This window comes from Henckelia pumila, chromosome 4, assembly GCF_033568475.1.
Source record: "Henckelia pumila isolate YLH828 chromosome 4, ASM3356847v2, whole genome shotgun sequence".
Classification (NCBI taxonomy): Eukaryota; Viridiplantae; Streptophyta; class Magnoliopsida; order Lamiales; family Gesneriaceae; genus Henckelia; species Henckelia pumila.
Genome location: NC_133123.1, coordinates 215,709,051 through 215,721,274, shown reverse-complemented (window position 1 = coordinate 215,721,274; position 12,224 = coordinate 215,709,051). Strand labels below are relative to the sequence as shown.

The 12,224-nt window shown below is 39.5% G+C and overlaps 1 protein-coding gene across 1 annotated transcript in view; it reads right to left on the bottom strand.

Moving 5' to 3' along the window:
• Positions 1–2,045: 2,045 nt before the first annotated feature.
• The window catches only part of LOC140862757 (uncharacterized), a 50,547-nt gene continuing 40,368 nt past the window's right edge, over positions 2,046–12,224 (bottom strand). The window contains exons 8-11 of the mRNA XM_073265792.1: positions 6,656–6,813; positions 5,706–6,202; positions 5,386–5,627; positions 2,046–2,060 (exon numbers count right to left, since the gene is read on the bottom strand). Of these exons, the coding sequence (XP_073121893.1) occupies positions 2,046–2,060; positions 5,386–5,627; positions 5,706–6,202; positions 6,656–6,813 (912 nt within the window). The remainder of the gene's footprint in view (positions 2,061–5,385; positions 5,628–5,705; positions 6,203–6,655; positions 6,814–12,224) is intronic.

Sequence of the window (12,224 nt, the reverse complement as noted above, 5' to 3'; positions counted from 1 at the left end):
AACATATGCATGACCAAGTCGAACATAAGCAAAATAACTGAGTAAACTGTACGGAAACATAGACATAAATATTTGAACTTAGATCCTTGAATTGTGACTCTGTGATTTCGATCATGATCATGGCTGCAGTGCACTATGCCGCAAGGAAATCAGGATTTCTCCCAACCCGTCTTGCCCATACTTGGTAAGGGAAGCTAGGATTTCTCCCGGCCCGTCCAAACCCATACTTGGTAAGGGAAGCTAGGATTTCTCCCGACCCGTCCAAACCCATAAATTTGGTAAGGGAAACCAGAACATCTCCCAGCCCATCCAAACCCTTACTTTTTATAGTCACAATCATCTCACTTTGTTCCTAAAAATATTTTCTTTCATACTTGAACATGGACTTAGCATGCATATGTAAATATGACGTAAATGTAAATATGTATCGATAATCATGCATATGACTCACACATGGATTATCGGGATGGTAATTTAGGAGCCAAACCAAAGGATGAAAAAATATTAAACCATAACGTAGCACTTAAAGACAAAATGAGCAGTTTGCCCGCAAAATTCATAACTTACTCAATTCTCACTCAAAAACAGTTCCGCTCGAAACCACTACTTCCTATCACTTAGAATTAACTTAAGAAGTCATCCTCGAATTTTATTTCCCAAGCAACCATTTTATGAAAATCGGATTTCCGGGCAGCAGCCCCTATTCCACAAAATTCTGCACGCACCTATCCATCCGAACATTTAAAACTAAACCAAAACTTAACCGACTTAATTTCCGCTTAAACCGACATATTCCCAACATCCTAGACTAATTCCTGGCCCGAGCCCTTGGCCAAACCCCAAGTTTAACCCCTGTTTAAAAATTGATTTCCGAACAGCCCACTCACTTTACAAAAATCTTCTCATGACTTGTTTTCAAACTTAACCAAAACTTAACTATAAATCCTCCAATCTTCCAAGTCTCTAATCCTAGGAACAAGACCAATATACCACCTCATTTCCAGCCCTTACAACTCAACTTGAATCGCCTTAGATTCAGCTCAAAGGCAGCACCTCGAGCACCCTCATATCTGAGCCCCTACTCCCTTTAGACATTTTGAAATTCCTACAATCCCAACTCACATTCTTCTTCACACATCCTAATACTACCATGTGAACTACATATCAACCATGGTAGCTCTAAATCACCATCCGAATCAACACCACAAAACATCATATATAATCGAACCAACAAGCTAAGGGAAAATTCTGGAAATTGTTCGATCATCATGCTATGCAACAAATGAAACTTTCGAACTCTAGGCATGAAGGAAAGCTGAAAAAAATGCTCAAAGAATATACTATGCAACCTCTAAAAATTTGAACATCATGACTCGCAATAACCTGGAAATTTTCGAACTACACCATGTAAATAAATCTGGAGATTTGCTGAGCAATTGCTAAGCAAATTTCTGCATTTTCGATAATCACAAGCATGGAAAAATCTGGAGTTTTCGATGGTAATGTAGCTTTATTGACGCCCCTTTTTAAATGCCCAACAACTTTTCATACTTCGCAAACAAGGAATAAGGCATCGTAATGTAAGGAAGTTAAAAAGAAATTTGCTCGCATCGTAATGTAAGGAAGTTAAAAAGAAATCTGCTCATTCACGTTTCAAAAATAGGGCACAATCATACATAGGAAATTTCGAATGCTCAAAGAAATGCAACACACAACACATAATAATCACATAACAAAGCAAGGAAACCATATCCTTTCCTATCCAAAGAAAATCAAAAGAAATGAGAGCCCGGAGCCCAAAAATCAAAACCACAAAACTGAACCGCTCGAGCAGGAGGAAGCTGAAATCGAGCTCAAGAATCACGACCAGCTTGCCCAGGAATGATTTGCCGGGGAAGAAATGAGGATTAAAGGCTTAGTGAAGAAGGATTTGAAGAAGCCGATGCCTCCCTTGAAGAACAGGGCAATCTCGGCTGTGTGAGTGTGTGTGGTGTGTGTTTAGCATGTGGTGTGAGTTTTGTGTGTGGCTAGGATTAAATCTTTTGCTAGATTAGGTAACCCTAGAAAAATGGAAGTATTAAGAAATTTAGGGAAAAAATTTAGGGAAAAGTGCTATGCACTAAAAAAAAAAAGCCAAACCAATAAAGAAATTAGGACTACAATTAAATCGCACTAAATAAAAATACAAGCTTGAAAATCCAAGAATTAAACACTTTAAATATTCTGATGTCACGACGACGAGTAAAATATTTAAATAACAAGCAGAGCGATTAAAATAATTTTAAACAAACTAAACTAACGTTTAGGAGCAATTTAAATAAATACAAAAACAGAAATAAAAACATTAAAAATGATTTTGGAAAATTAAAAGGATTTAAATAAAGAAGCTAGACATTTACAATAGTTTAAAATAATTTAAAATAACTGACCGCTAAACTTAGACTATTTAGAATAAATAACTTGGACACTCGAAAATATTTAAACAAATAAGCTAAACAGTTAAAATCATTTAAAAGCATAAACTAAACAATTAAAAATCATTTAAATATGCAAGCTTAAACCTTTAAAATAATAAAACAATTAAATTGCATAATAAAAATTATTTTGACAAATAACATTAAACAATTAAAAACATTAATTAAATAGTTAGTACAATAAAAATTATTTGAATAAATAATAAAATATTCTATTAGCACGCAATTCAAATAAGGAAGGAATTTAAATCAGATAAACTTAAAAATAAAAATCTTAATATTTATTAAATTTAATGCATGCGATTTAGTAGATTGGATTTTAGGCGTCACAATTCCTCCCCATCCTAAATGGAATTTCGTCCTCAAAATTCAAGACCTGCTAAATAGGTTCGAATACCTTAGACCAGATCAACACTAGATTACCAACTTTGCATGCACCCACGTGAGTTTGCCCAAATCAGCTTTTGTTGCGCCACTCTGATACTAATCGAAACCTACAAGCAAGGAGCCGACTAACTCCCACTGCGAAATAAATTTTCAAATTCCTATCTGTCCCCAAATGATTGTAGCCTAAGAGAAATTTCTTATCACTGTTCTCATGTGACTGTAAAAGTTTTAATTCGTCACCTAAAGTCCTAAAATATCCGATAATTTCCTTAGTTCGATCACCTTAAATCCCTAATCACCGCTTCAAACAATAGATTCCGTATAACCAATAAATAATTCATGTCGACCGTACCTGTAGTGACCCTTATCGAGATCACCTACTAAACATGTTGGAAAACTGGCGGTCAGATCAATCACGATTGATACCCGGTGCAGCGGAAGTTTAAAAATTTTATCATGGAACAATTCCATGGTGTGGGTATCAACCATTCAACGATTAAATTATTGTGTGTGTAAAATTCAAATAACAATTAATTAAATTTTACCTTCAATCTCGAAGCGAGATTATTGGACACCACACAGATTTCTCTGCGCTTCTTGTATCTCCCAGGAACTGATGAACTCCTTCAATCAGGTCCACGAATGAGGTTTAAATCCCTCTGACAGATTGCACTAGAAAATCTATCAGAAGTTTTTCTGCGAAGAGATTAAACGAATCTGATTCGTTATTCCTGACTGCAATTCAAAATCACAGACCGGAATTTCTCGGGCAGAGTATGGGAGGGGTCGGCCGATTATTACTTTGAGAGGCTAGGGTTTTCGATTTTTGCTTCTCAAAAATAATGAGCTGTTGTGTGTAATTTCTGTACTGCAATAACTTATTTATAATGCAGGCCACTAACACCTTAGGGCCCATTAGTCATAAGCTAGGGCCCGACAAGCAAAGCCCGCACGTTCAGAAATTAATATAAAATTCATCGTGACTCCGATTGATGAACCGATTTCACCAATGTGCACAGAAACCATTTCTGCACATTTTAAAGTCAAAATAAATTTCCTGAATCCGAATTCAGTGGTTTCCAAAAATGTCCATCCCTATGTCATTTTAGGAAATCCTACTCCCTTACTCTTATTTAAGAAGTCCAACTCCTTAGTTCATTAAATTTAACTCTTTAAATTTAACTATCTCAACGGGGATTAAAACTCCATTACACTGTGTGACCCTCAATGGTTCAGGGATACAGCTAGCCGTGGGCTCACAACTCCTTGTGACTCGGAACAACACTTTCCGACTTGCCCAACGAATCAAGGTAAAGCGCCTAGCAACATCGCCCCATGATTCCCTAGGTATCACTGATAGTGCCTACAAGAACCAGTAGATTTTGGTTAGCGTACAGTACGGTCCCTTCATCCATATATCCCGATCGAATCAACAACCATTGGTATATCGAGAGTCGCTCAAGATTCGATAACTATGCAATACATCTTGAAGATCAAATTAGTGACATCGCATGTGCTACTAAGAAACCATTTCTTAAATCACATCAAGTACTCTGGCCAGAGATTTGTCACACTAATATCTTCTCAGATCGCATAGGATATCCACACTCGCAAGTATGTGGTGAATCCTTGACAACAATGCATTGACTCCTATATGTGTCGTAACTGTACCCAATCTCGACACCTAATGACCCCCATAGAGTCGGTAAACGAGTCAAAGCACAGCACTAGCATATAGAGTCTCCATGATGTTTCAAGTCGTAAGGACTAATGGTGTACAACCAAAACCGCGGACTTTATCCACTCGATAAGTGATAACCACTTGGAAAGTCCGGATAGGGTAGTTCGATTATTCATCCTATGAATATCCATTTGCATGCTTCGAACATCTCCATGTTCCCTACCAATGAAACGTGGTACTCCGCATCGCAAATGCTAGTCTCAAACTCGAGCGATCCTTATCCTTATTATCGGACGGCTCAATCGACTAGGAACGGTTTTAGAATATACAGTGACTATAAGATGTATTTCATGATAGACATCCCCATGTTCTACCACATCTTACATACACTATAGTATATTCAAGGTCTTTATCAAAACAACAATAGTATATCACAATATAACAATATGAAGTAATATAAAGTCATTGCCATTAATAAAAGTGTAAATAATATTAAACAAAAGATTGTTTATACAAAGAGTCATCAAAGCCCATAGCCACACGGTTGGCTCACTGGGCACCTACTCTTACAATCTCCCACTTGCCCTATAGCCAACTAGTCATACTACGTAGACCCATTGCTTCGCGATGTTTGTCAAACAATGGTCCTGGCAAAGGCTTAGTAAGCGGATCAGCGATATTGTCTGCAGAGGCCACTCGTTCGACAATGATGTCTCCTCTTTCCACAATCTCCCGGATTATGTGGTATTTCCTCAGTACGTGTTTGGATCTTTGATGAGACCTTGGTTCCTTTGCTTGAGCAACGGCACCCGTGTTGTCACAGTACACCGGGACTGGACCAACAAATTCAGGAATAACGCCCAACTCTTGGACGAACTTCCTCATCCAAACGGCCTCTTTAGCAGCAGCTGATGCTGCAATGTATTCAGCCTCAGTGGTGAAATCCGCTGTGGTGTCCTGCTTGGAACTCTTCCAAGAGACAGCACCGCCATTGAGCATGAACACAAATCCAAAGGTTGACTTCGAGTCATCCACATCACTTTGGAAGCTAGAGTCGGTATAGCCTTCCAATTTGAGATCTCGTCCTCCATACACCATGAACATATTCTTAGTCCTTCGCAAGTACTTAAGAATGTCCTTCACGGCTTTCCAATGCATTTGACCAGGATTAGACTGATATCTGCTCGTGACACTCAGAGCAAATGCTACATCCGGTCTGGTAGATATCATCCCATACATGATACTACCTATAGCTGACGCATATGGTACATGTGTCATATTCTCTATCTCTGCATCAGTCTTGGGACACATAGACTTGGATAGAGAAACTCCATGACACATGGGTAGATGTCCTCTTTTGGACCCATCCATTGAAAACCGTTTCAATATGGTATCGATGTAGGTTGATTGAGTGAGTCCTATCATTCTCTTAGACCTATCTCTATAGATCTGTATCCCAAGAATGTAGGATGCCTCTCCCAAATCCTTCATCGAAAATCTACCTGATAACCATATCTTTGTTGACTGCAACATCCCTACATCATTCCCAATGAGTAGGATGTCATCAACATAAAGTACTAAGAATGTCACCGCATCCTTAACTACTTTCTTGTACACGCAAGGTTCCTCCGGGTTCTTGATGAAACCAAAATCTTTTATTGTTTCATCAAATTTCTGGTTCCAACTTCTTGATGCTTGTTTTAGACCATAAATTGATCTCTGAAGCTTGCATACCTTATGCTCGCTTCCCATGGATGTGTACCCCTCAGGCTTCATATAGATTTCTTCCTTAATGTCTCCATTAAGAAAAGCAGTCTTCACATCCATTTTCCATATCTCATAGTCATACCATGCAGCTATGGCAATCAGGATTCTTATGGACTTGAACATTGCAACTGGTGAAAAGGTTTCATCATAGTCAACTCCTTGCCTTTGAGTATAACCTTTCGCCACCAATCGCGCCTTGTAGGTCAATACCTCACCATCAGGCCCAAGCTTTCTCTTGTAGATCCATTTACACCCTATTGGAACAATTCTATTGGGAGGATCTACTAAAGACCAAACTTGGTTTGTATGCATCGAATCCAATTCTGACTGCATAGCTTCAAGCCATAAATTCGAATCCGCATCAGAAATTGCTTCCTTGAAGTTTCTTGGATCACATCCAATGTCGGGTTCATCTTGATCCCCTTCAAGAAGAAGACCATATCGAACTGGAGGTCTAGAAGTCCTTTCGGATCTTCTAGGTGCAGGCGTGTCCAGCAATGGTTCCTGAGGTGTAGGATCGTTATTTTGTATTTCGGGTTCTTCTCGAACTTCTTCGAGTTCCATCATCTCGCCTTTCTTATCCAATAAGAACTCCTTCTCCAAGAAGGTGGCATTCCTAGAAACAAACACCTTTGTTTCAGCAGGATAATAGAAATAATATCCGATTGAATTCTTCGGATACCCTACAAAATAACATAAGCTGGATCGACTATCCAACTTATCTCCCACTGTCCGCTTCACGTAAGCAGGACATCCCCAAATCCTCAAGTACGAATACTTAGGAGCTTTGCCATTCCATAACTCGTATGGTGTTTTGTCCACTGCTTTAGTGTGGACGTTGTTCAACAACAATACCGCCGTTTCAAGCGCATAGCCCCAAAACGAAGGTGGAAGCTCAGTGAAGCTCATCATAGATCGAACCATGTCCAACAAAGTTCGATTACGACGCTCCGATACACCATTAAGCTGTGGTGTCATAGGAGGAGTCCACTGAGAGAGAATCCCATTCTCTTTCAGATAGTCCAAAAACTCGGTACTCAAGTATTCTCCACCTCGATCCGATCGAAGTGCTTTAATACTTTTACCTAGCTTGTTTTCTACTTCAGCCCTGAATTCTTTGAACTTTTCAAATGCTTCAGACTTATATTTCATTAAATATAAATACCCATACCTTGAATAATCATCAGTAAAGGTAATGAAGTAGGTGTGGCCATGTTGAGTCCCTACTCTAAATGGACCACAAACATCTGTATGGATCAAATCCAACAGATTCTGACTACGCTCAGGTTTCCCCTTAAAAGGAGATTTAGTCATTTTTCCTTTTAGGCAGGATTCACAAGTAGGTAGAGAATTAATATCAGACATATCAAACATGCCCTCTCCCACTAGCTTGTTCATCCTCCTTGAGGAAATATGACCTAGCCTAGCATGCCAAAGGTTTGCCGGGTTTTGACTATCGATTTTCCTTTTGTTTGTTGTCGCCGGTTTATCAACATAATTCACTGGAACGTCTTTTAGTTTTAAGTTGTATAGATCGTTTTCAAGTTGTCCATTTCCAATTAAACATTCATTCTTGTAAATATTGCAAATCCCATTCACAAAATTGCAAGAATAACCATCTCTATCAAGCATAGAAATAGAAATAATGTTTTTAATTAAATCTGGCACAAATAAAACATCTCTTAACAATAATTTAAAACCGTTCTGCAAAGTCAAACAAACATCTCCAATGGCCGTAGCTTCAACTCTGGAACCATTCCCGAGCCTCAGCTGGGTCTCACCCATTCTAAGCCTGCGACTTCTTGTCATCACCTGCAAATCATTGCAAATGTGAGATCCACATCCGGTATCCAATACCCAAGAAGTTGTATTAAGTGACATGTTTATTTCAATATAGAACATACCCTTTGCAGTTCCCAACTGCTCAAGATATTCCTTGCAGTTGCGCTTCCAATGACCCGGCTTCTTGCAGTAATGGCAAACATCCTTGGATTTTCCATTGTTTGAAGCCTTTGTCTTTTGCTTCTTCTCGGGCTCGACTTTCTTGGGTGGGGTAGAACGTTTCTTGCCCTTCATACTTGGCCCCTTCTTAGCAGAAGATGAGGAGCCCACCAAGAAAGCTGACTTATCCTTCTTAAGTGTGGATTCATATGTAACGAGCATATTGACCATCTCTTCTAGGGTGGCCTCTATCTTGTTCATATTAAAATTTATCACAAATCCATCAAATGAAGAAGGAAGAGACAGAAGCAATAAATCCACATTGAGTTCATGCTCCAACACCAAATTTAGGGTCGCCAACTTCTGTATGAGCCAAATCACTCGTACCCCATGATCACGGACCGAAGTCCCTTCACGCATGCGGCACGTCATCAACTCCTTAACAGTAGCGAAACTTTCAGCCCTCGACTGAGCCCCAAAAAGTTCCTTGAGTTGCGCGTGAATGTCAGCAGCATTCACCGTGTCCTCAAATCGCCTCTGGAGTTCATCAGACATCGAGGCTTGCATATAGCATTTGGTCTTGATGTCATGGTCACACCATGCATCAAGTTTGGCCAATTCCTCCGGACTTATGTCAGCTGGTGCTTCCTTCGGAGGTGCTTTCTCTAACACGTAGAGCATTTTCTCCGAAGTTAAGACAATCTTCAACTTCCGGAACCATTCCGTATAGTTGGCGCCAGTCAACTTGTTTTGTTCGAGGATCGAGAATAATGGATTTCGCGAATTCATTGTATGAAATACTGAAAAGAAAAACAGACATATATCAATGATTGTTTAACAATTTACTAAGACATAAAATAGGCGAATTTAATTTTATGAATCTCACTCCCACTATTTTAACGATTTCACCACCCTCTAGTGAAAACGGGAAACTTTTTCCTTAGTGAGAACATGGAGTCCAATTGACAAACTTATGGTCCCGAATAATATCAGCCAACCATAATTCTCAAAAGGTAGAGCCCAATTGCTTCCTAAGCAACCCCCATGTGTTTACCTCATGTCCAATAAGGGCCCAATAATATGACGCCGTTTAAAGTGACATGTCAAGATGACCCATCAATATTAAGTTGTGATGGACGGTCGCCATGTGGATCTCCCAATAATATGAGCCGATCCCATGGGAGTTCCACCCAACTTACAACATTTGTCGATCCAATGTACAGCTTTCCGACGGACGGGCCCCCCCAATAATATGAGCCGGACCGTATCCGCGGGTAGCATCACATACATTGATCGTTGATGGAAGGTAGGAACATTTAAACAAATTTAAATTTCCTTTATTTATCTTGATATAAATTTTAAATCATATTTAAAATGAGGGATTTTTAATTATAAAAATATTTGTCTCATCATATTTAATTTATTGCATGCTTGCCGGATTCACGCAATTATGTCTAAACATGCATACAATCATAATATCAAATATTATATAGGATGATCGATTCCATTTCTAATTGACCCGTGGTTGCCAATCACGGGTCTTAGTCCAATCCTAGGTAATATGCAGTATGCAATGCAATCCTATTACATGTGCTTCCAATTTACATTTCTTCAGTCTTTATTGTCTGCTGGGCCCACCGTCTTCAAATCTTGATCTCCCACTAAATCTAATGTATTTACAATAAATAACAATGACAAGTAGGGGATACATTTTTAGGGGTGGGAACGGGCTATAAACCAAGCCCACTTTTATTACATATGACATTCATATCGGGCCATAAACCAGGCCCATTAATAAAACCAACAACAATAAAAACAAAATGTAAATTCCTAACATACACCTACAAAATTGGTCATGGCAATCGATCATCCTTATCCAATAACATTTAATTCAAAATTAATTTATTGGATAACATGCAGTGGCAATTCAAATTTAAACAAGATAAAATCATATTTTATATATAAAATCTCATTTCACATATAAAATCATATTTTATCTCTATATCAAATAAAATCATATTTTATCTATAAAATCCAATTTTACAAATAAAATCATATTTTACTCAATATATCATAAGATCATATCTTATCATCAATTGTACCAAAATAATTGATTTCAAAATTCAATTTACGGATAAAACATTAAAATTTTCCAAAAATTCAAATTTATCCAAAATCAATTTTAAAATTTACGGACTCGAACAATTCGATCCGAAATCTCGTGAACCAATCAAAAACAATTTTTGACCGGACCAAAAATAAAATTTTATCACATTAAAATTAATTTTAAATAAAAATTTAATTTTTCCCGCGGGCCGCCCGGGACACTCCCGGGCCGGCCCGCACCCGGGGCGCGGGCCGGGGGCAGCCTGGCTGCCCCCTTAGGGCAGCGACTCTCGCTGCCCTGGCGGCGCCTGGTGCCGCCGCTGGGCGGCGCCGTGCGTCGCCGCTGGGCGGCGCCGAGCGCCGCCCCTGGGCAGCGCCGAGCGCTGCCCTGCGCAGCGCCCTGCGCAGCGCCCTGCGCAGCGCACAGCGCTGCCCTGGGCGGCGCCGTGCGCCCCCTTTGGGCGGCGCCGTGCGCCTCCCCCGGGGGCAGCGACCATCGCCGCCCCCTCCGGGCAGCGATCCAATCGCTGCCCGGGTTTTGCCCCGAAAAAAAAAAAAATTTTATTTAAAAATATTTATTTTGTTTAAAAAACCGAGACTCAAAAATTTTGTACAATTGATTAATTCAATCGTTTGATCTGAGCAACCTGGCTCTGATACCACTGTTGGAAAACTGGCGGTCAGATCAATCACGATTGATACCCGGTGCAGCGGAAGTTTAAAAATTTTATCATGGAACAATTCCATGGTGTGGGTATCAACCATTCAACGATTAAATTATTGTGTGTGTAAAATTCAAATAACAATTAATTAAATTTTACCTTCAATCTCGAAGCGAGATTATTGGACACCACACAGATTTCTCTGCGCTTCTTGTATCTCCCAGGAACTGATGAACTCCTTCAATCAGGTCCACGAATGAGGTTTAAATCCCACTGACAGATTGCACTAGAAAATCTATCAGAAGTTTTTCTGCGAAGAGATTAAACGAATCTGATTCGTTATTCCTGACTGCAATTCAAAATCACAGACCGGAATTTCTCGGGCAGAGTATGGGAGGGGTCGGCCGATTATTACTTTGAGAGGCTAGGGTTTTCGATTTTTGCTTCTCAAAAATAATGAGCTGTTGTGTGTAATTTCTGTACTGCAATAACTTATTTATAATGCAGGCCACTAACACCTTAGGGCCCATTAGTCATAAGCTAGGGCCCGACAAGCAAAGCCCGCACGTTCAGAAATTAATATAAAATTCATCGTGACTCCGATTGATGAACCGATTTCACCAATGTGCACAGAAACCATTTTTGCACATTTTAAAGTCAAAATAAATTTTCCTGAATCCGAATTCAGTGGTTTCCAAAAATGTCCATCCCTATGTCATTTTAGGAAATCCTACTCCCTTACTCTTATTTAAGAAGTCCAACTCCTTAGTTCATTAAATTTAACTCTTTAAATTTAACTATCTCAACGGGGATTAAAACTCCATTACACTGTGTGACCCTCAATGGTTCAGGGATACAGCTAGCCGTGGGCTCACAACTCCTTGTGACTCGGAACAACACTTTCCGACTTGCCCAACGAATCAAGGTAAAGCGCCTAGCAACATCGCCCCATGATTCCCTAGGTATCACTGATAGTGCCTACAAGAACCAGTAGATTTTGGTTAGCGTACAGTACGGTCCCTTCATCCATATATCCCGATCGAATCAACAACCATTGGTATATCGAGAGTCGCTCAAGATTCGATAACTATGCAATACATCTTGAAGATCAAATTAGTGACATCGCATGTGCTACTAAGAAACCATTTCTTAAATCACATCAAGTACTCTGGCCAGAGATTTGTCACACTAATATCTCCTCAGATC